Source organism: Amblyomma americanum, chromosome 11 (assembly GCF_052857255.1).
Source record: "Amblyomma americanum isolate KBUSLIRL-KWMA chromosome 11, ASM5285725v1, whole genome shotgun sequence".
Classification (NCBI taxonomy): Eukaryota; Metazoa; Arthropoda; class Arachnida; order Ixodida; family Ixodidae; genus Amblyomma; species Amblyomma americanum.
The window spans coordinates 3,923,020-3,947,894 of record NC_135507.1 but is presented as its reverse complement, the minus strand read 5'-3'; the positions used below and the strand labels follow the sequence as shown (position 1 = coordinate 3,947,894).

Genomic DNA, 24,875 nt, shown 5'->3' with positions numbered 1-24,875 from the left:
AAAAATTCTGACTGAACGAAAATGGGCTGTTTCAAGAGGCCCCCATAGATGGAGCCAGCCACACCTGCGGCTCATCGGTTCTTCAGCGACCTCAGCAACCGCGAGCAACGCGCCAAGCGCACGGGCCGTTGGCTACCGTCTTTCTTCTCACCCTCATGTAACTGCGGAAGAGAGAATGACTTACCTTGCAAGCGTCGCCTCTCAAGTTGCCACGCAGCAGAACCACCACAGTATTCCTAGTAATCGCAGATATGTAACCTACACAGGGATCGAACCCCTGACTCTCAGTTTGTGAGCCAGACACGCTAACGCCACACCACGGGGGCGCGTTCGTACAGATTGGCTAAAGCGGGGCTTTGTATGTATTTATAGTGGTCTTTCACAAAATGATTGTGAAAGAAGGAACAGTGTCCGTAAGACAAGAGGAACCGCTGTTGCGTCCTTTACGTTCTGCCCTTAAAGTCGGTGCTTAAGTGTCACCACAACTTTTTGCTCGTGCATCTCTGCTCTTGGTCGCGCCTAGCCAGGCCTAATGAGATGATAGTATGTTGATGTCCGCAGGAAATTAAAAGAACTCTTATGCCGAATCTTAACTCACACTCTGGGCTCACTGTTTTCGTGGCAACATTATTCAGAAGGCCTCCGGCCACAAAACAAAATAGAGACAGGAATTTTCTGTCAAGGTACGATTGACGTAGCTTCTTTCATCGTCCTCCAAAGAAAGCTGTCACGTGACAAGCTGCTGGCTCACATCTCTGCCCCAGTGTGCACGCAAAGGCTCATCGGGGAGACCATTTAAGCAAAAACCAGATTTTGTTCTTTAAGACGCGTCTCGGGACACTGAAGTGGCACTGTTGTCAGTTGGAAATTTTTTTTAAGTGTGAGTTATTTATTAATTTGTTTGTTCTTAGTGTTAAACCTCCATTAAAAGTAACAACAGGGATGTAAACAAATACCAATAAATTTCATTAACACTGAAAACAAAGTACAATCACGAAACAGAATTGGAAATTTCTACAGCAGTTCGGCAAAAACATATCGAGACCTAATTGAAACTTTTGCACGTCAATACTCTTCACACATCGATAGGCAGTTTATCCTGTATTTCCATAACATCAGGGAAAAAGGAATATTGGTACACACCAGTATATGTGTAACAAAAGGTTTTACTGCTCTACTGTGATTTTTTCGTGAACTACGTTTTAGAGGCAGCTTAACACAGTGCTCTTTAATTATTTTTAATGCCTTGCATTGTCTTAAAAAATGTTTCCATTGGTGCTTTTTTATCTTCTAATTATCAGAAGTTCTAGTCCACACTGCTGTAGCATCTCTGAGACCGATTTAGTGCGAGATACTTGGAATATGTAAAACGTGCTGAGATCCTCTGTATTCTTTCTATCTCCTTTTTTAAACCATTATGGTTGGGGCTCCATACAGCACTGGCACATTCCAGTTATGGTTTGAGGCCGGTAAAAAATCTACGGTGAGTAAACGCTACCTTGGCGCAAACGCTTCAGTCAGCTGTTTTTCAAGGCGATCAACAACTTCTCTATTGAAACCTTGTTCCTTCAGGCAATAACTTAAAAGTTAAGTAATTAGGCATAACTGTTCAATTAGCTTTGAAGAATGAAAAAATACTGCAGCCTAGGTCACGCGGCTCTAAGCAACCGTAAGTTCGTTTCACTGGCAAGGGCACTCCGAGTTTTTTTAAAAGCTTGGCTACATTTAGCTGCGACGCCTGATATTTATTGCTAGAAGTTTGTGGGCAAGAAAAGATCTGGCTTTCATCTCACTGGGTGCGACCTCGATATCGCCGAGTTCGCAATCGGCAGCACTCAGCGTTCGTGGTATTGTAGTACTGTGACCACTTTCTTTTTTTTTTGCCCTAGACAGCAGGCACGGAATCGCCTCGTATTCTCGACACGCCTTTTGCCTTGCCACTTGTCTGCACACATCCGCCCCATTCTTTCCGGAGTTCCAAATCCCGCGCACTCGGAGAAAAAAAAGCCCACTTCACTCGCGCTGGTGAGGCGGTTTTTCAATGCACGCGTTGTCCTCGTCGAGAGGCGGGCCATCTTTGAGAGCGAGTTGTAGCGGCAGCGACAACGTTCTTCAGCCGGCGCTGTTCTCGGTAGTGCCTTCTATATATTAGTTTTCGATTTCGAGTCGCAGGTTTTGACTTCCACTCACGTCCACATCGAAAAAGGACAGAAGATCTTCCGTGGTTGTGTGTAGCTATAGTGCGACGCATGAAAGGGAGACACGGGATGTTTTCGCAAGTAACCCATAAAGGGTGGTGCGCCTTCTAGCGTCCTCCTTTCAGTTGCAGGCGGAATGTGGCTGCACTCCAGCCATTTCTGCTCTGTTTATTCGAAGACAATCGCGGCTCGGTAGAGTGTTGTGAGGGCGTTAAGACACGGTAATCGACGTAAATGATTGCGTGTGTCCAAATTTGCTATGCTCGAAGAGCGAGAACTGGGCCTAGTTCGTTTTTCATTATGGAGTGGCTTTGTGCTGTTTCTTCCCTGCTTTTTCCGAGAAAAATTTAGCGCGCTGATGCCCTCACATTCATCATGCAGGTGTCATTAAACACAGTCGATAGTTTCTCAGCATGTTTTGGCTTTCGGTTTGTCGAGCACTGTAGGATGTTAGCGGACGCCCAGTTAAAGGTCGTTACTTCTAGCTTCCAGCGGCACTTTGACCTGGCCATACAATTACCCTGCCACTTTATTGCTCTCGATTTCAGTAAAATCCGTGTCCTTTAATGGCATTTTGAAACAAACTCCTTCCTTCTATCGAATAGACCTTGTGGTGAGCTGTTTTTGGTGATACCTCTATGGAACTCTGTGCATTGAAACACTCGCGCACAACTCAGAAAGCTTATTAGAAGCCAAAAACACGAGGTTATTTTCATTCTCCGCATAACCTTCTCCAAGTTGTGAGAAGCCTCACGTAGATAAGCGAGGGCATCAGTACTCATCACGTATTGCTCCTGGCATCATTATTGACTCGTTAAGGGGGCGCTCGGCAACAGGAACGGTGATCGAAAAAGAAAGACTTGGGCTAGTGTACCGCTGACTCATCCTCCTTTTTAAGCGTTTCCTTCCTAATGTGAACTGCTTAACCGTGTGCGAACTTTCCGAGCGCTCCGTTCCTTCGATGCTGGTCTCACTCACCTTGAGCTTCTCCAGTTCGTGCTCGATGTCGTCTCCCTCTCCGATGCCCTGCACCTCGTCGATCTGGATGTCGGCCGTGTCCAGCACTGTCAGCAGGCGGCTATGCGGCTGCGTACGAGAACGAAGCACGACACAGAATTAGCCAGGGTAACGGGCAGTTAGTTACCCAACACGCCGCAAGATGGCGGCAAAGGAGTTTCGGCGCTATTCAATAGTATCTTTGGGGCATACTGGGCACACTGGGCACACTGGATGTGGAAGATGGAGTAATTAATCTTTTAATATATATATATATATATATATATATATATATATATATATATATATATATATATATATATATATATATATATATATATATATATATATATATATATATATATATATATATATATATATATATATATATACAGAGAGAGAGAGAGAGAGAGAGAGAAAGGTAACAGAGTGCTTATAAAATGGGAAAAAAATGTATCGGAGCCTGTAGAGGTACAGCAGGGGCTTAGGCAAGGATGTCCTCTGTCTCCTTTGTTGTTCATGTAGTACCTGCAAGGGTTGGAGACCAAGTTAGAGAGGAGCGGACTAGGCTTCAACCTTTCTTTTTTCAAGCAAGGAGAATGAATTAAACAGTCATTACCGGGTCTAATATACGCCGATGATATAGTGCTAATGGCTGACAACAGAACACCTGCAGAAGTTGTTAGACATATGCAGTACAGAGGGAGATAGATTAGGCTTCAAGTATAGTAAGGAAAAATCTGCAGTCATGATATTTAATGATGACGGCGGCGAGCATAGAATACAGCAGTTCACGCTAGAAGTAGTGGATGAGTACAAGTATGTTGGGGTGTGGATAAATAACGGTGCTGAGTATATGACAGAGCATGAAAAATATGCAATGAATAAAGCTAATAGGAATGCACCTGTCATGAAAAATAGGGCACTGTGGAATTACAATAGGTATGAAGTGGTGAGAGGGATCTGGAAAGGGGTGATGATTTCTAGCCTGACTTTCGGTAATGCGGTTCTGTGCATTACACCGGATGTTCAAGCAAGGTTAGAAATTAAACAACGTGGCGTAGGGAGGCCAGCTTTGGAAGCACATGGCAATACAGCAAATGAGGGGCTCCAGGGGGATATGGGATGGGCGTCGTTCGAGAGTAGAGAAGCTACCAGTAAGATAGCATTTGAGGAGCGATTGAGAAAAATGGGGGAAAAGCTGGGGGCTAGAAAAGTTTTCAGATACCTGTATATAAGGAATGTTGACACGAAATGGAGAAAGCGAACTAGAAAATTGACAAGCAAATATCTGGACAGCAGTAGGGGGGCAAATCAGCTATTATCGTTTAAGAAAAAGGTTAAAGAAACAGAGAGAGCTCTGTGCGAAACAGGGATGCTAACGAAATCATCACAAGGAACATACAGGATTTTTAAGCACGAAATAGCCAAAGAAAATATCTATGATAATTGTAGGGGAAGCTCTTTGTTGTTTGAGGCCAGGAAGGGAGTTTTGCGGACAAAGACATATAGAGTCAGGTACCACGAGATAGACACGTTGTGCGTTGCGTGCGGAGAGGAGGAGGAAACGGCTGAACACTTGATACTTTTCTTTAAAGGATTTCATCCTACAGTGGAACGCAGCGGGGCTGATTTAACCAAGGCATTGGCGTTTAAGGACAGTGAAGGGAAAGCAAATTTTAAGCGGGTAGAAGTAACCAAGCAAAGGTTATCTGATTGGTGGCTAAAATCAAGAAAAGAGTAAAATTTCATAAGTCATGGCTAGGTGGTTTGAGCCACCGCCCGATATAATGAGTTCAACCGTAATCGTCCGTCCGTCCACCCGCCCACCCACCCACCCGCCCACCCACCAACCCGCCTAACCACCAATTTCTGAGACGAGGAGGTAGTGGAATTTCCACATTTCCTTCCGACTTGCTCATCAAAAACCATCGTCGATTATTGCATGGGAGGGTCCCGCAAAGGCCAAAACTTCTCAGCACATGAAAAAAAAACACAGGGTAATTACGACTGTGTAACGGAAGATTCAGCGACTGCTCTTTTCGATGGGGAATATAGTACTGTGTGATGTCACTATGCAGGTATTTTTGATGTCACTTCTTTCGGACCACTCAACGTGCTGCGTTGCTGTTAAATGTTGTGTGGACGTCATGCGTTACGTCCCTGTACGATGATCATACAGTAATCGTTGACTAGAATTGTGTAGAAAAGGCGGAGAAAAAATTACGCAACACATAACTTAGGGCGTACGGGAGGACCTTTCGGATATAGTGGCAAATTTATGCACCACGAAGAGGATTGAATCATTGGAGCCCTAACCGCTGCGTCGCGTTCGCAGGCACGCACGCACAACAGCCTCGCGAATTAAAGTAATCCACCGATTTCCAGCTAGCATTACAAAATTCTGTGACGCGGAGTAGCAACCAAAAATATAACCCAGAAAGTCAAAGTGCGCAAGGCTTGTTTGTATGGCGCAAGCCTAACAAGGCAGCTGACCTTTCACTTCGCGCTTCCTTCATAAATCCCGCCGGTTTTTGCCGTCTTCAAAGTGGATTACTGACGAACGAAGGGTGGGAAAGAAAAAGACACGTGGGAGAAACAACGAAAACAAAACGTGAGAGACGCTGTGGAAGGTCGGGGGTCGAAACGGGAGAGGGGGCAGAGGGGTGCTCCAGGATAAGCCCGTGCCTTTTGCGCCACACGCTACTTTCAGTTCCTCGGCGCATAGATTAGGAAATCGAATCAATCATGCGAAAAACTCTTGAGAAAAACCGTGAAAACGTTTCGAATCTAGGAATAAATGCTTTACTTCTCAAGAGAAGGAAAACCGTTGGCTCAGCACTTTCCGCCACTCATATCTAATTCAAAGGCGTGCTTTGCTTAAGTTCAGAGGTAAGCTTATTATCTAGATTAGAAAAATAATAAAATAAATCCTCACTTCCTCTCGAGGCCACCGTAAGAGGTCGCCCATAATAGAGGAGCTGTGGCGAAAATGTTGCGCCCTCACTGCTATCATGCGGATTCTACTGTTCACTGCTTTATACTAGCACATCGAAAGTGGCTGTGTATATTTATTCCAGCGGGATCTAAGAAAGTTTAACATTTATGACCTAAATGGGACATCCCCAAGACGTCACCGCTCGGGACATAAAGCGGCCTCCGGACAAGAAACTTGGTGAATTTTACGATCACCTGTATTTTACGTAGCCTTAATGCGTGGTGCAACGAACCGCTGACTTTCTTGTAGTGATATGGAACGTGTTTCTGGTCACATTTTACTAATCAAGGCTGGGATGATGGGGATATGAAATGCGTAACCTGAAAGCAGTATTTGAGAAAACGAACAAAATGAGATATGGCTAAAGGTGTATATCGGCACCCACAGCGAGGACAGACCCACATTTTCCGATGAACAGGAGCCTTAAATCTATCGTTTTAAATATTGACAGCACACCTAATTTCATTGTATTACAATGCGACAGCAATAGCAGCTGTTGATGCCTCTACCGGAAGTGGCGCCACTTCTGATTTCGTGACGTAACTTCCCTCCAGCCACTGCGCGAATTTTATTGCCAACAACACGTGTTTTGTTTCTATAAGGCTTTTAACGTTGTCGCATCATTAACAGCTCTAACAGTAATAAGCAAAAAATCCGGACGCCTATAAACCGCCGGGCGGGTAGAATGCAGGGCGATCATTTCCCGAAGGGAAGCCAAGATACGAAAACGAAGGCAGTGATTAGGCTTAGATTAGTAGCGCAGCGCCACTCAGGCGAATTGCAGGTGTTAGAGTTATAGCAAGCGCGGTCCGCGATCCACTTTTGTGGTCTTCCTCCACGGGGCACCAATGCGTACGACCTGACTGGTCCGGACGCGGCAGGCCCGCTCGCAGCTGGCGGGCAGGTGGCGCCATCTGGCGCCCTCGAAGCTGTCTGCGCATGCGCAATGGAGCTCCGCAGAAGCGGATCAAGGTAGCGGCACACGAGTCGTGCTATGGTGTAACTCTCTACGAGATGCATTTAGCATAGCGCGTGCCGCTACCGCTTACCGAGTACCGGGAGCCGCCAATGCGCATGTGCAAAATGACCTGAAGGCGCCACAAGGCGCCGCGTTCCCGTCAACAGCGCGCGCAACGTGCGCATCGGGACCAATCAGGGCGTGCGTAGCGGCGGGCCGCTGTTAGCAGTTGTGGTACGCGCTATGCTATAAGTATCTAGTAAACGTGAGGGAAGGTGTTTTGTTGGTTCAGTGTGCCATGGCGACAGGGAACTCGTGAGTGGCCACGGTGCTGAAGTTTCGCTTTATGAAGTGTGTTTTCGAATAAACAGCCAAGAATATATGTCAGTAAGGTTAAAAAACAATATCGGAATAGAATAGACTTCCTGAGAAAGCGACTAGTTATTTCTCGAAAGGACGGAGAACAGTGCTATTTTAGTAGAAAAAAGATAAATGAAGTGGAAGAGGGCGGGCCGCCGCTGTGAAACTGATATACAAAGAAAGAAGATCAGAAAAAGAGGGGCCGGTTTTCAAATTTAGTGAGCCATTGTTATACATTAGCATGGTTTCGTTCAAGACGTCGACCGGTGTATAGCGAGACACGAGGGCAGCAGGAAAATAGCAACTTTCGATGCGCTTCTTGTCGAACAATACAATGAATAATGCATGAGAAAGTTGTCGGTAAGAATAGACGAAAGGCAGATAAATATCAATAAAATGCATACCCGAGATAAACTGCGACAAAAGCCTATCTGTAATAACTTGATGCACTTCTTTTTTTCTGCCTTGCAGGTTTTAAGATTTAGATGATTTTTGAGGTGGTGCAATGACATGGCTAGGCTGGCGGTGCAGCATGCAGATATCATTGCAGTTGTTCTCATCTAGCTGTTCGGGCTTTTCCTGGTGCGATCTGCGTAAAATAATTGTTTAAGAGAAATTAAATCTATGATAATGTTGGCTTTAATATGGCTGCAGGGCACTTGTGGCTAAAGAGCGCCATGTCACAAGGTATTTTGCGCCAACGCAAGTCTGGGTAATAGGCACATTTTCCAAGACTTTCCCGCTAAACAAGCCGAGTGCCAGACCAGAAGAAAGCCTGTACTCATGTTGGAAATGTATTCTACTCTTGCCAGCTTTTCAGGAGCACGAAGATTTAGACGTGAAGAGGAGGAATGTAAAGCTTTTTGTAATTGGTGGCAATTTACACGGCATTAAGTGTCATGCCAGCCGTTTTCCAAACAATGTTGCCACTGGCTAAGTTCAGACAGTTGAATATCGCGCCTGGCACAACTGTAGTCGGTACAACTCAAGAACGAAGCGAATTTTTCTCGTCAAAAGACCCCCTTCCAGCCAATGGCGCGGCTGATTCTCATGACCCTGCTAGCGTTACAATGTAGGACAAGCACCGTGAGGTTTTCCCTCTCTTGTTCACTTTGTGATTATCAAGAACCATCTGAAGAAACTCTCTCTACCACTGAATGTAGGGAGGGGGTATCCCTTGGGTATCCCCGATCATGGAGGGAGGGGACTATCCCTTTCTTCTTGCACTCCCTGCGCTGTCACGCTGGCAGGCTCACGAGAATCAGCCGACACAATTAGATGGAAATGGGGGGGGGGGGTCCTTTGAAGGAGAAAAGCCACTTCGTTCTTGGGTTGCATCCGACTATAGTACATGAGCTAATATGCTTCTAAAAAAAAGATAAAATGAAAACAATCACCCTTAATTCAAGAGTTGCGTGGACCAACGTTTATCTGTAGTTACAGATGTTTCTTAACAAAACAACAACTAATAAATATATTAGTGTGGGCAAAGAAAAAAAGAAAAATAATATTGCCCAGCCCGTAACTAATACACTACGAATGATTTTAAACTCTTTCGAAGAGTGGTTTGGGTGCTTTATTTGTCGCGTGGAGTCCCCGCTATGGAATGCAAGGTGGCTTAAAGTCGATGAATGTAGAAAGCAGAATGATAGTCCGCCAGACTTCTCCGAATACTTGCTAAAGAGACTTCACAGCACTAAAACCTGTGGTTTTGCCTAGACTAAACGAATACTATTAGTTGAAAATGGTTAGAAAAGGATGTAGGAGGGGAGGGCTGGACTTGAAAAGTTTAAACGGTGACGTAACGGGCTTAGTGGCGTGCCTCTCCTGTAACGTCTAGCCAAGAGAAGTTTGGCTGTAACTTGGCTGCTTAGGCCTGCAAGCATTGCGTGTATCATTTTACATGAAAACAATGAAGTGCTGACTGCAGTCATAAGTTAGTCAAGACTTTACTGCGTGACAGAGCACCAGGACTAGCATCTGAATTTAAACGTTGAGATGTTCAACTTTACTTCGATATGCGACGCTAGGAAGGCATCCCTTTACTTCAAGAATCATTTCCTGCAATTTAAAACTTAATGAGTCGGCCTCTTGATGCTGCGGGGCAGTGTAAGCGTGAAAAAACGCAACTAGACAGTTTCATATGGAACTATGATGCAAGAAGTCATTCGTCGATGGAGAATGTAAACTGGGGCACTTGATAGCAGCTTCCATGTCACGCAGGTCTCTACGTAGAAGTGTGAGAGAGAGCAACCTGTACTTCTTCTCCGCAAGTCATTTTTTGTATTTGTGTTTTTGCGTTAGGGTTATGCTGTTCGCGTTTCATCTGACGCTGGCAGTACGGATGACCACTCTTGTGCACGTAACCAACAGTATCTTGCAGTCACACTTCCACGCAAGTCGGCCTACTGTGATCCAGTGAAAACAAATATAACGAGAGGCCTTAACGAGAAAACTGAAGACTGCAAGTTGAAGAAACAAAAAAATAGGAAAACAATAGTAGCACTGATCTAAGCTTTACGATGTTCAAATTCCCACGCTTCGGTGTTAACGTTACGGTGTAATCAGTTAATTCCAACAGGAGCAGCTCGCTGATCACTCCGCCGACAAAAGGCAGTTCAGGGTGCGGGGAACCGCTTTATATTGCATTTCCTCAGTGACGTCTCTCTTAATCAGGCTGTGGGTATAACCGTTACAGCAGACTTTTTTTCCTTCGGCGACTGCATAGCTTGCGTGAGTGTTTGCGCCTGTTTCTAATCATCTCCTCTATGGTTCTTCCCACGCGGAACGACAAACCAGAGCGCTTCTGTCGTCCTGACGTTCCTAGCTTCTATGGTACTTTTACTTCCATTTATGCCGCCAGCCGTTCGGAATTTGTGACAGCAATCAACGAGGATGAAAAAATAACAAAAGTTACCGTGGTGTAAGCTTCTTTTAAAACTGCGGCACTTAAAATGAAAAGTGAATAAAGAGCTTTTCCACACACACACACACAATAAAAAACCTGCTCATCTAATATCTCTCTAAGGAATAAAGAAAATTGAAATTCTAACAAAAAATGAATTGAAAAACCTTCAAATTTACTGCGATAATTATCAGCCGAGATCTCGGCACAAAAGCCAGAAGGGTCGAGAAAAATGTGCTATAAAGGCTTAAGCTAAAAGTTCAAGAGGGCAGAAAACTGAGCGAGTTGGCTAGGACTCATTAAATGGGCCCGACGAGACGGAGATGAAACACTAAAAAAAGAGTGAATGTTCGTGAAGGTTATAAGGCTGTATGCAATAACAAAAATTTCATGTTAATTCCGAAATAGAAATATTCCAATATTGCAGGTAACCTTTACTGAGCCGTCAGGAGCGAGCACGATGAAGACTGCGAAAGGAATTTTACATCTTGGCACGTGGAAATTAATCACGCAAACAGAAATACGAAGCGAAGAATTTCCCAAGAGAAAACTTCATATGTATATTGATGGCTAGAAACCTTTTTGCAGCAAGAAAATGAGTAAAATACGTCTAAGAAACAATTTTGTGAGGCATTCGTAGTAGACTGCTCGAAATTGAAACAGTGATGTTCACCTCCGTCATTTTCCTGGGGCAGTATTTTTGGGTGACGTAAAAAGCACGAGCTGCAAATATAGTTCCCCCTTGACATATTATATAGGCATTCTCGTTGTTTGATCGTGAACGTCTTAACCTGTGTAAAGGTCATGTCATTTAAAGAGAAGCAAACTTTCTTGATGGCCTAGACGTATAAAATTTGTGGAAAAAGCACGAGTGAAGTTAAGCAAAAAAAAAAGCTTCCTTTTATTAACAACGGCAACTTTACAAGCAAAGCAACGGCAAAATTATTTTTCACTAAACTTACCCGGGAACAATATTGCCAATTGTAACTATAAATAAGGCTTCCAGCCTGGCTCGCGTTAATGGCTTCGCCTTTTGTGAAAAGGTCTAAGTGATTGCAGTTTCCGGGAATACATCTGAAAAGAGCACTACAAGCCACTGTTAAATTAGAGGAGGCTTAAAATGTGAAGCAGCCGTTGATTCAGGCGATAGTGCGTTACAAAAATTGACAGTACCCGAGGCAGCTGCTTTTATTCCTGAATTTATTAAAACAGCTGGAAGAGCAGAACGCATTGGTCAGAAGATCAAGGACAGCGTCGGCTACAAAACAGACGCCAATTATATATATTTTTTGAAACAAGCTAAAAGATTAGAAAGAAGTTGCTATTATATTTTCGATCAATTTTCGCTCATATGTTGTTTATAATCAAAGAATTCGGCCATCGGCTCAGCATCTGAACTGCAATGATTCTTCTGACAATACACATTAATATAATAATAATAATAATAATTGGTTTTTTGGGGAAAGGAAATGGCGCAGTATCTGTCTCATATATCTTTGGACACCTGAACCGCGCCGTAAGGGAAGGGATAAAGGAGGGAGTGAAAGAGGAAAGGAAGAATAGGTGCCGTAGTGGAGGGCTCCGGAATAATTTCGACCACCTGGGGATCTTTAACGTGCACTGACATCGCACAGCACACGGGCGCCTTAGCGTTTTTCCTCCATAAAAACGCAGCCGCCGCGGTCGGGTTCGAACCCGGGAACTCCGGATCAGTAGTCGAGCGCCCTAACCACTGAGCCACCGCGGCGGGGCAACACATTATCCGTCCAAGCGTATTTTTTACCAAGAGCACTGTTTGTCCTATAGAAGACGGAACAGCAGAAGATGAGCAGAAAGGGGATCAGAACCGGTTTAAGAAAACAAGAGTTGCGCGCGAGGAAGTTATCTAGAAATTCTGCTTGGTTTTGATCTGCCGGCGAAGCGGATAACAGCGAGGCGCTGCTGCTGCAAATGAGTATGATGACAGTCCCTGGAGGTGTCTTCGCTGAGAGGGAGGCGGCACGAAGGATTCGATGCGGATTTTTTCACCAGCGCGATAGCGGAGAAGAAAAACTGCGTTTTATCCCATTATATACCAAATTACGAAAACACGTAGGCAGGAAAGGGGCGAACAAAAATCGCTGGCAGGAACTGGCTGGAAAAAAAATAGGTAAGCTTAAAAGGCAAAGGTGCAACTTGACAATGATGATAGCTTCAAACGTAACATCTGCGCAACATAGAAAAACGATAGAATAACATGAAAAAAATGTAAAGGACGAGTCGAGCATAACGTACCTGCTATCTAAAAGCGGAGCGCCTCGGGAACATAAAGACCATATGCACCAAGTAGCGAGGGACGGGCCAGTGCGCGATAGAAGACGGAGCGCAGGATCCGGCCGACCAGAGGAACAAACGTGAAACGTCAAACAAGTCGCGCGAAAAGTGCACGAAAAAATAAACAAACGAAAACGCGAAATAAACGCTGAAAGCGGCAAAAGGGCGATGAGATAGGAAGCAACAGTACTCTCGAGAAAACGGCGCGCAACATTCCCGCTTGCCTCGGCAGAATTGAGGAACTTAGCAGGAGGGGACGCGCGAGTCGGTACGAGAGCAAGCGAACGAACGAGCGAGCGAGCGAGCCGCCATCTCCGAGTGGCTCCCTATATACTTTGGCAGCAATCGTCCAAACGAGCCTCTTTTCGCGATGATGCTAGGAGCAGAAATAAAAAAATATAAAGTAGGGTAAAGAGAGCTGATAAACAGAAAAAAAACAGTGCATTACTGCTGATGATAAACTTGGCATTGCCCAATGGATGCTCGCGAGCGGAATGTAGAGAAACCAAGTGGCTCGAGGATAAAAAGAAGAAAAATAGTGAGAAAGGCGGGATGAGCATGTTCTCGAATGCGATGTTACGGAGCAAATCTGAACGAGATAAAATTTGCGAAGACGGAGAACGATGTTGCTTCCACCTTATGATTACTTGATGTATCGGGCCACGGCATTTTGCGAATTTGAAGTGATGGATGGCAGCTTAGAATAAAACTTGAAGAACGGGATGTAAAATGCGAAGGGGCGAAACAGAAGCGTCTTTCGGTGAAAGAATAATATAACCGTCAGTGCAAGTAGCGATATATCCAACGTTATTTTCGGTACATGAACTTGCACCGTGTGTCGGAGACGATCAGCATGGCATCGGCTTATATCGCCGAAAGAAAGCATTGGGCTTTTTAATACCGGTGACCTCAATAATTTTCACGCGGTAAATTCTGGCTGTGTGACCCCTCCGTTCTTCGCTCCCCCCCACCTACCTCCCCCCCCCCCCCACACACACACATATTCATGCTTTTATTTCCCTATTCATAATGAAGACAAGTTTCGCAGCATGAATAAAACGCACACAGAAGACAAGAAAAGAAGAGGACAGGACTGTCTTGTTTGTTCCTTGTCTTCTGTGTGCGTTTTATTCATGCTGCGAAACTTGTCTCCATTATGAATAGCAACCAACTAGCCCAAACCACCGTGTTACTTTTACTTCCCCTGGGACGCCTAAAGAGATGGAGGCCAGATTTATTTTCCTAGCACGTTGGGTAGATAGAATTAAAAAGATTTTCTCTATTCTTGTTGTTTTAAAACACGCACCACCCTAGACGAAAATCGCAGCTGGAAATTGCAGATTCCTGAGCTACCATTCATTTACTCTTTCAATACTTTTACACGCGTTTCATCTCAGCAGTCTTCGAAAAAAAAAACTAATTTTATCCAAATTCATGTTTCACTCACATTGCTAAAGTAAAGGCCGAGATTTGGGCGACTGACGATCAAGCTACATTTAACTGTGTTGCTTACATATTTAAATATATAAGCGAGAGAAGATGTCGCTATCATATTTAAACGTGGAAAGATAAATTCCATGGGGCGCTGAAAAAGCTTCTCAGGTTAAACGCTCAGACGTACTGCTGCGGATTCTTATTAGCTTTTCTGGCATTCAAGAATAGTTCAAGTGGGCATTAAATATATTATCATCTATTATTTTATTTAATTATTTACAAACACTACTATAGCCCGCAAGATACATCGCAGGCTGGGTTACAAATTGTAATACAAATGGGAACAAGCTGTTAGAGCGTAACTTGCAGCAAACTCTTCAGGAGGCAAACTATTTAAAGAACCGTCAGTGTTGTTCCAGATTTCAGTGAACGCGAGAAAAAAAGAAAACTTAAAGCAATCTAAAAAAATGCGGGAAGGGAAAAAAGCTGAATGGGTTTGTGAATAGTGTTCTACGCGAGAACTGAGCGATGAATGTGATAGAGGCTGAAATGCCGGACGATTGTTTTGATAAACGATTTGTGTACTTTTGCTCGAATCTGACGAGAACGTAAAGCACGTTCAAATTTTCCTACTTCTCCTTTTGATACAGAGCAAGGGAATAACAACTTGTTCAGAAATATCCAAACCTAGAAAAGAGTAAAACAAGCATGGAAACAACCCATGGGGCAGAGAAAACACGAAACCCCTCAGGGATAAGCAGCTACACAACCACTTGTTACATTGGTGCCATAGAGAACTTCTTTCGGCGATGAAAAAACTCTAAATAAAGCTCGTGCGTTTTCCATTTTTTGCATGTCTATTTGTTATCAAATTTCAATCCACCTAGCGGCTGCAACATTTTCTGGACATCCAGGAACAGAGATTGGAACGGGAGAAGTAAACACCGATAACTGAAACTCGAAGCACTACTCCATTATGCGCCCGTCAACGCCAGGCCTCTCTCCTGAGGCCACGCGAGGATGCTTCCGATGTGTGCCGTCTGCGTGCTTTTGTGTTCCCTCGTCGTGTTTCTCCGTTTTGATGTTGCGATCAATCACTATGCTGATTTGGTTCATCCTCCGAAAGCACGCAAAGTTTCTGCCTGTAAAGCGTGCTTTGCCTGGTAGACAACTCTGTATTGCGAGAAAGCTTGCTTAATGTTTCTCTTCTTGGTCGTGCAAACCTAGAACGTCAGTTGGAGCTATATCGCCCGATCTGGCGGGGAATAGATAACTGCATAACTACCGAACTAAAGACTACAAAGAATGGAATCAATAAAGACATTATAGCGTCGGTGTATCCTACGTCAAGGAGGTAACTTGCAACCGGAGCTTGATCAGGGCTGGTTTATTCATCTTACACGTAAAAGCAACGAAAAAAAAAAACAAATACACAGGAGTGCACGGATTGCGTTAGCACTCGTCCTGTCCAATATTGCCATTGTCTATGTTTTTTATTTGCTTTCAAACCGGTTCCTTCTCTTCGTTAACCTCCCGCCTTTATTTTTCTTCTCATCCTCCTGGCTTTACGTTCGGGATTCCATGAACCGGCCAATCCTGAGGTGGCTTCGTTTCCTCCGCTTTCCTCTTGCTTCTGTTTTTCAAATTCGGCATTTTATGCAAGACACTTTCTACGACGCGGTTTAAACATTCCTAATAACTAGTTACGGGGCGTACCGCCATGGGAGTTCAAACAACAAGGCAGCGAATATTTTTCTCCGTTTTTCTGCACTAGTTCATTTCAAGTTGCACTGATAACCACGTCACATGTCGTTTGAATGCACGCCTAAAAATGCCGCAATATAATGAAAGCTAATATCAAATTTCCCGAAAAGCAGCGCTAGAAAGACGTGGACAAAGAGGAGACGACAAGGACGGGCGCTGCCTTTTCTGGAAAGTATGTACGAACACGCCCAACTCGCCGCATTAACTAATATTAACTTATAAACAAAAACTCGCAAGAACCTTGAAAAAAACCTAAACTCTCATTAGTATTTTACAGAAGTCCAGCATAGCTTTAGGTCAGGTTTTTCCTGTACTACTTGGTTGCTTGAGTTTAGTAATGATCTGTTTTCTTCCTTTGACCGTGGCTCCCAAATAGATTGCGTATTTCTAGATTTTAAGAGACCCTTTGATTGTGTACCTCATTTACTATTATTCCATAAGTCAAGTTGCCTTGGTCTGCACTCCACTGTCATCTATTGGCTTCATTCGTATCTTCAGGGCCGCATGCAGCGTGTTTTGATAAAAAGTTCGCGCTCAGATTACGTAAATGTTTCCTCAGGTGTACCGCAGGGGTCTGTTCTTAGACCCCTTTTTTTTCTGATTTATATCAATGATATTGTTTTGGATCTTACCTGCAAAGCTCGGCTATATGCTGACGACTGTGTCGTTTACCAGGTTGTGGAAAGTTCCTCTGGTGCGTTAAAACTGCAGCGAATCTTGGATTCCATCCAGTGCTGGTGCTCAAAATGGCAAATGTCTTTGAACGCTACAAAATGACAATTGATCTCTTTCATTCGAAAGCGTTCCCCTTTAAAAACAAGTTACTCATTACATAATGTTTCCTTGCAAAGAGTACTTGAATATAAGTATCTCGGTGTTTATTTTACATCTAACCTAACGTGGACGAGGCAAGTTGAGTATATTACATCCAAAGCCTGCAGAATGCTTAATTTATTAAAACGAAATTTCAATAAAGTGCCGTTTAATCTCAAGCAACTACTGTATTTCACTTGCATACGACCAATTCCTGAATATACCTGTCCTGTATGGGACCCCCAGTTAGCTTACTTATGTGACATGCTCGAGCGCGTCCAGAATAATGCTGCGAGATTTGTGTCCAATAATTACAGCTTCTAGACTAGTGTCACGTCTCTTAAAAACCAGTTTGCTTGGGGATCTTTAGCTAACCGTAGGAAACATTTGTGGTTGCAAATCATGCATCGCATCTATTTTGGAAAGCTGAGCATTGACAAAGACCTGTACCTGCTTCAAGCTCACTTTTTTTCTAAGCGACTTGATCATCAGTGGAAGATCCGAGAGATTAAATGTAGGACAGATATTTACAAAACCTCGTGCTTTCCACGGACGATCAATGTGTGAAACATGCTGGCAGCGGGCGTCTCTGAGTGCTGCACGGAAGGTCAATTCCGCGCATTCTTATCTGATGTGTGAAGTGGTGCGCAGTTCTCTTGCGCGTGTCTTTTCATTTCATTAGTGTCATTGTTTTTATGAAGCGCGGTTGCTCTCCTTCAGTGCATGAATTTTCCTCATCTTTTATTAGTTGTATTTCGTATTTTTTGTAGTTGTATTTGTATTGTATATTTCTATTCTCTGTACTTTCGGCCAAACGACCAGAAGTTATTTTGTCCCCCCCCCCCCCCCCCTGCAACAATGCCTTCGGGCACTGCAGGTATCTGTAATAAATAAATAAATAAAACACTAAATAAATAAATACATAGAACGCACGAGAGTCGGAGGTTGTGCAAAATGGACTGTGTTGTGATTAGCTAGAAGCGTCGAACTTCACGTTGTGAAATGAAACTATTGAGTAAAAAGTTTACTAATCCACACTTTGTCTTCCACATATACGTTTACAGTCTGCTACAATATCGATACGGAGTGCGTGCTGTTACAACAACACTGATTCTCGGATATGTTTTTGTTAGATGCGATGGACGCTGTGGACACAGAAATTGGAGTTTGACGAATTTTTTAGCAACAGGTTTAGTAACTTTTTGTACCTTAGGCCACAAATAAGATCATTTAATATATTATTTGCTGGAAATGAGGGCCCTGATGAGAAATCAACAAATGACGTTCAAAAAAGTTAGCTTCGTTCGTATTAAAGTGGCATATTATGCAGTGTTCTCTGACAGAGAAGTCGCATAGAGGAGCCTTGAAGTAACGTTATCAAATCGATAGAAGTGCGTAGTTAGACTCCTGGCGCAATATGGGCATCCTTGGTGAAGCATTAAGAAATACAGACGGAGAGCTCACGAGGTCTTTGACCCCCTGGTCATGTTTGGATCCTAAGAAACAACTTAGAAGATAGCTAACTTTTGTTTTGCAGAAGGCGTGGGTGACCGATTGAGGTTTGAATTACGCGAGGACGAAAAAATAAGCGCAACGAAACGAGCGCTATGGGGATAACGTAGCAGCTGCGAGCTGCAGCGCGCTTCAGCTCAGAGTGCTGCCGTCACGTATGTCTTAGCCCACGTGGCAAGCAGTTGTACTACGTTCCTAGGGGCGATGGCATCATGGCTGACCCTCAGCTCTTAGCTGTGTGAGACAAAACTGCGAGCAATAATTAAAGACAGAGTAATAAGTCCACGACTAAATGCGGTAGTTCAGGTATCGTGACAAGTGTACAGGGTCAGCAACCGGTAACCAAAGCACTTTATATAGCTACTTATATGCCAAATCTCATTTGGGATAACTACCCTGTGAACGCGAAGAGAGCAGGAGAGAGGATGACATTTACTAACCAGTGCGTATCGAGGGTTGGTCTGGTACAGCGTTCCAACGCGGGTCCATTTGTATTCCTTGAGCAGGGCGAGCCGGGCTGCGTTGAACACGGACTCGGACGGCACGACCCGGAAAAAGTTCGGGTAGTTCTCCAAAGTGTACATCGGGTGCGTGTCGGCGTACGTTAGCTGCGAGGGAAAGAGAAGAGAAAGTTAATGTCGAACTCTTAAACCTCTTAACGCAGTGCATTGCAGTGCTTAATCTCACTGCCGTGCCTTCACTTCTTGTATCCCCCCGTTGCGATCGTGCTCTACCCTGTGCTCACCGAGGGAGAAGCATCGAACGTGGAATGCTTATTATTGCAATTATAAAGCAAGTCTAATGTCGCTTTACTTATAAATTACGAAGCGTAAGAGTACCAGCAATACATGCTGTTTTTATTTTTCGCTGCGGCAAAAAAGGACTGAAATATTTTATATTCACAACCAAAAAAGTTTTGTTTCAGTAAAAAAAAAAAAACAGCTTGATCACGTCCCACCCTTATGAAATAAAAAAAAGAATACCTCTGTTAGAAGAAGCCCGTTAAATCTATTAAGAAAAGAAGTTAATTTTTTTTTCAGGAAAATCGGCTTATAGCAAACGAAGCAAAATCGACTCTTTGAAACAGAAAAGCTAGAGGGTTACAGCGCAATTGAGACGGCAAATAACGTTGACGCACACCTTGTTTTCAAAAACTTGCCCAAGAGGCTGCAAGCGACGCAAGCAAATAGGTTTAACAAGTAACGAAGCAATATAAAACGCCTCATGTAGAACTCGTAGGGAAGCATGCTGCGAACAAACATTTGCTCACACACAGAACGTACCAATCGCAATCACTTTTGAATAAAACACGACGATGGCATTAATGTGCCCGGCAGCTCGCCCTTTATTCCTAAGGATTTTCTGTTGGTGGCGAAAAACCATCGGGTGGAGATTATGACACTGAGCAGAGCTAGCCGTGCTTCGAGAGCGAACCCCTACACTGCGCAATCAAATCCGTTGAAAGCTTGCGCGGCGGGTTAGCAAAACAAGTTAAGAATGAAGTTAGCGTTTCCCGTTTGCTACGCATTTCGTTTTGAGTCACTGCGCAAATAGAAATGCGGCTCGTAATTTGTTACCGGGGGCTCGAGCAAAGTCATGACTAGCGTTTTATTCGCGAGGTCTGCTCGGACACAGACCACAGCGGCGCGCTTCCTGCTTAAGCGTACTACCTCACTGCGCAAACAAATGCCCGTTGGTTCTGAAACAGCGCTCGCATCGAAGAATGTCTTTTTCTCAATGTTAGAAAAGGCAGTGATACAGTGACTCTTTCGTTGCGGACAATATGTATTCTGGCATTTTTTTCTTGACCATAAATTGCGGACGTTATTGCGCGTGCTGTATTTCCGTCTGTATTAAGACGTATATCATGAAAATGATTTGTTACAGTCATTACCGCGCGTCACGTCGGTGAAGTGCTTCATTTCTGTCAGAAAGGGTACAGCACTGTCTTCTTACCGTTATTTATTACGAGCGCGAACGCATAGAACCAACAGCACCCCGGAAGAAATATACATGGCGTTGTATTGATATATTACCTCCAGTGGGCGCTGCATTACAGAAACAGCCACGAAAATCACACTAGCCTCAGCGAGGCGACGATTCGCCAGTTTCTATACGAACTGTGCGTCAAGAAAAATAAAACAAAGAAAACACAGGAAAGCTGTAGCCGACAAACTGACCCTCTATTCATTCCTGGCGAGCCAGCCCTCTGTTGATTGGGAGCGAGCAGCAATCCGGGTACGGCCGAGAGAAGAAGCTAACGCAGAGAGTCGAGCCGAGCCGGAAAAATACAAGACAAGATGAGACAAGATACGAGTATGTGGCGTGCGTCGATGCGAGAAAAGGAAGCCGCGCTGCTCGTCGATGTCGTCTGCGACAGCGGGCAGCCAGCGAGCATGGCTGGAGGCTCTGGTCAAGATTAATGGCTCCTCAGCTGCGATCAGCCATAATCCGTGTCGCGAGCGCATTCACTCTGATCGAAGGAGTTCCGGCCGCCCTTTTCACAAGCGTCGGTGTCGGCAGCAGCAGCCAGCGAGACTCTGGCGGCGCGGCTTGCGTTTCGGCAACGTCGCGATCGCATCAGTCAAGAACGGTCGTCGTCGCCCCGGCGGACGCGGTCGCTGCGCCACCTCGCGGCATCGACGATGACGACGACGATGAACACGGGCGTCAACATGGCGGCGTGCGATGGTGCTGCGCCTCACCGGAAGAGGACAAGAAGGAAAAAATGGGAGCGGAGGAGATGAAGGAGCTAAAATGGCCGTCGTCACATCTCTCCCTGCCATCCCAACACCGTGGCCCATTTCCCTCGCTCCATCCTCTTGGGACTGGACCTTATCAAGATGAATGGATCGGAAAGAGGCTCTAGTACCGGCGTGCTCTGCTTATAGTCGAACCGAGAAGCTATAGTGTCCGATCCTGCTGCGTTGCTTGCCTGAACAGCGTCGAGACAAGCAAGGACTGCTTTTGTTCGATTTCCTCTTTATGATTATTATATTTTTTTTTCATCTTCCACCCAGTAATGGTTACCGGTTGCAGTGGAGATTAATGTCGAGGTGGATAATGAATTAAACGCAGCAGTTCTCTGCGCTGTTGTGACATCCTTCTGACTAGAACAGTCTGCGCTCAAGTTAATACCGACCGCTTCTCCCTTCTTTACAGCTCTAGGAATTGCGCTTTCAGAGCTGAGGTACGATAAAATCATTTTTCTTGCGTTTATTAGGAGTTGTCAGGCGCACTGCGCAAACGCAAACGACCGTTTTAGCCTCTCTTTAACGCGCTTAATTTCTGTCACGTGAAAATGTTTCACGTGGAAATTAGGGGGCTGGGGAGAAAAAAAAAACACCCTATACTTCTTGCCCTTCCTGGGCCTGACAGAGAGATGTAGTCTTTGTAGCACTTGAAACCGTCCGACATGCTTCTGTGTGTAAACAGAAGGGATATTCGAGAGGCAGTCAATAGGGGGAGAGTTCATGAAGTAGAAAAAAAAGAAAGATATGTAAAAATATAAATATTAGATTTATTGCACTAGACCTCTACCTTCGTAAAACTTGGTGCTGGGCTAGTTGGTCAAACGTTTCTTTGAAACAGGACAGCGCTAAAAAAGACGAACACAAGGCGAGAGAACGACGACACGACACAGATGAGCGCTACTATCTGGTTGTATTTTCGCTCCAGGGTACGAATTTAGGGGTTGTCACATCACATCATGCGCGCAACCAGGGGGCGTCAACATTTTTTTTTATATCAAAAAGTAATGTATATCTTGAGTTTTTTGGAACAAGAACAAGGAATAAAAAAAACACCAGTAATGGACACAATGAATCAGTCAAAAGGATAAGGAAGAAAAAACAAACTGAACTAATAAAAACGTGCTCTGTTCTTTGTTAAACGCGTCCCAAGAAATGCCCGTTCCGCAGAGTATAACGTTATTGAAGCATCGCTTACACACTGTTCTCGCTTTTTTATTTACGTTCAAGGCCCCCAGCAAAACTCTGGATATTCTACTTGCGCTTCTACCTAGAACCGTAGCTTCCTTAAACCCTGGCACACATTTGCACTCTAAAACATGCGAAACTAGATTCGCAAGCTTGTCTTCTACCCTTAAGTTTTTTGCATGCTCCCTTAAGCGTTCGTTAAGGCAACGCCCCGTCTGCCCGATATAGCACCTTCCACAGGAAAGGGGGATCATATACACCACTCCTAGCGCACATCCGACATAGGCTACTTCATGTTGAGTTTTGCAACGGCGCTCATGTTCGCAGCCGATGCGTGGGCACAGCTTCGCCAGCTTATTTGGCGCCGAGAACATGAGTGGCACGTTGTGCCTGCTGGCCACTTTTTTGAGGTTATGCGACACCTTATGTACATAAGGCATCACCTCAGGCATCGTATTCGCCTTTTCCGTAACAACCATTTTTTGTGGGGACCAAACTTCTTTAGGAGGGTTTCAGCAATACCCATTAACATCGAGCAAGGGAAGCCTGCAGCCAAAAGGCGGTTGACCTGATTATTAAAGCTAGCATGCATTTGGTGTGTACACGACTTGCGTAGCGCAGATTACAGACAGAGCGAAGCAAAAGCTCTTTTTACAGTCTTTGAATGGGTTGAGTCATAGGGCAACAGCTCTTTTTTTAGCACGCGGGAAATAAGCCCAGCAGGTATGTCCTTTGCACAAACTCAGCTTCAGGTCTAAGAAACATATTTCGTTGTTCTTCGGAATTTCATGGGTAAAACCGGGCCTTTACCATGTTTTTCAAATGTTCTTGGAACCTGTTTGGCGGAGGCTGCGACTGTGGATTAATTTGTGGCGTTTAAAAGGATTAAAAATCGTCTACGTGTCTAAAAACCTTTAAAACAGGACCACCGATAAAAGCTTGATCCCAAAGGCGATCAATGCATGCTAAAAAAATGTGACACAAAACAGGCGCCACATATACAAACTCCATTAAGCTGCAGAAAAGGCTGCTTGTTAAAAGGGATAAAAGTGACTAAGATAAAATTCTAAAAGCTTTAAAAAATTGCTGCAATGCCATGAATTAAACTTCTTGCATTCGTGCCTGCAGAATATATTTTCCTTCTCAACAAGCTCTAAGATTCAATCCTCTTCTCACACGCCCTAGGACGCCTACAATCTAATACTATCCATGTCTCGGCTAGAAGCAACGACAGTAGCTACACAGCTCACACCAATCTCATTATCTCAGATGTTGGGCTGTCATTGGTCGGCAGTTTCGCACTTCATTTCGTTCTCGTTGGTCAAGGGGTCATCACGTGGCAGTAAATTAATGATGTCACCTAGTTTTCAGTCAGATCAGACATACTACTACTACGAATGCGACGTCTTCAAGCCAGGATCTTTATCCGATTTAGGCGACACTAAAGCACTTACTTCGTGTATGAGAAAGCAAACATTAGAAATGAGTGTCACGACGATAGCTTTCGAACAGAACAAGACGACGCCAGAAACTTCACCACCACCACCACCACCACCACCACCACCACCACCACCACCACCACCACCACCACCACCGCCACCACCACCACCACCACCACCACCATCATCATCATCATCATCATCATCATCATCATCATCATCATCATCATCATCATCATCATCATCACCACCACCACCACCACCACCACCATCATCATCATCATCATCATCAGCCTGACTGCGCTTACTGCAGGGCAAAGTCCTCTCCCATGTCTCTTCAATTAACCCTGTCATTTGCCACATGCGGCCACCGTACCTCCGAAAACTACTTAACGTCATCATGTGACCCCAAACAGCTCCCGCACATATATTGTCCCCGCAGCCGAATTCATAAAGATGAAAAATAATTGTGTCCTATATTGAATGTTGACAGAAAACATGTGTTAGCTGTTGGGCTTCAGAAACATTTCTTCGCCCGGTACATCTCTGATATAGTGATATGCTGATTAATGCATAGGTGTTTGTATGTGATGATTTGCTCGCATCCCCCTGCCGCATGTTCGCTGATGTTTTTATTTTGTGCATGTCCCTACTGCTGCGACGAGTCCTGTTTATTCAGTATTCAAAAAATAAGTACATAAAGAGGTGAATGATTTGATACGTATCCATTCTTCCATACCTTAGAAGATGAACAAGCAGTACAAAAAAGGGGTCCGGTGCTTGCAAAGGTAGCAAGAGTTTTCCAATACTGCAAGCTCACGTCGAAATGTTGCAGTGGCTATTAGGACTCAGTGCGCTCGCTCACCTGTACCCTTCCGACTGCCCCTCCTTCGTTTGTACATCTAACCAACGCGAAGCAGGGACGCCCTGTTAAGCAAGCTCGGAGACAGGGAGCGAAAAAAAATATCACTCTGTACACTCTCTGCTGCTGTACACCCATCGAGCTACATCGCTAATGTCTGCGATGCAAATTGAAAGCAGAAGAAAATAAAAAAAACATCGCTCCGAAACCGACCGTTAGCGCACCACCACGGAGCATCGCAATGGCCGCAAACAGTGTTTGTTTTATCGCTAAGCACGCCGCGGACGAGGGAAACGGGTGTTGTAGATGGTGGTGGGTGGGGGGGGGGGGGGGATGCCAGAAGGAAATTTATCGAAGCCCGTTTGCGCGCAGGCACTTCATCAAA

General features: G+C 44.6%; 1 protein-coding gene across 7 annotated transcripts in view; it reads right to left on the bottom strand.

Annotated features, from left to right (window-relative positions):
* The window catches only part of GABA-B-R2 (gamma-aminobutyric acid type B receptor subunit 2), a 352,176-nt gene that overhangs the window by 76,184 nt on the left and 251,117 nt on the right, over positions 1-24,875 (bottom strand). For all 7 annotated transcript variants that reach the window (XM_077644165.1, XM_077644163.1, XM_077644164.1 and 4 more), the window contains exons 3-4: positions 18,692-18,859; positions 3,177-3,284 (exon numbers count right to left, since the gene is read on the bottom strand). In XM_077644165.1, coding sequence (XP_077500291.1) covers positions 3,177-3,284; positions 18,692-18,859 — 276 coding nt within the window. The remainder of the gene's footprint in view (positions 1-3,176; positions 3,285-18,691; positions 18,860-24,875) is intronic.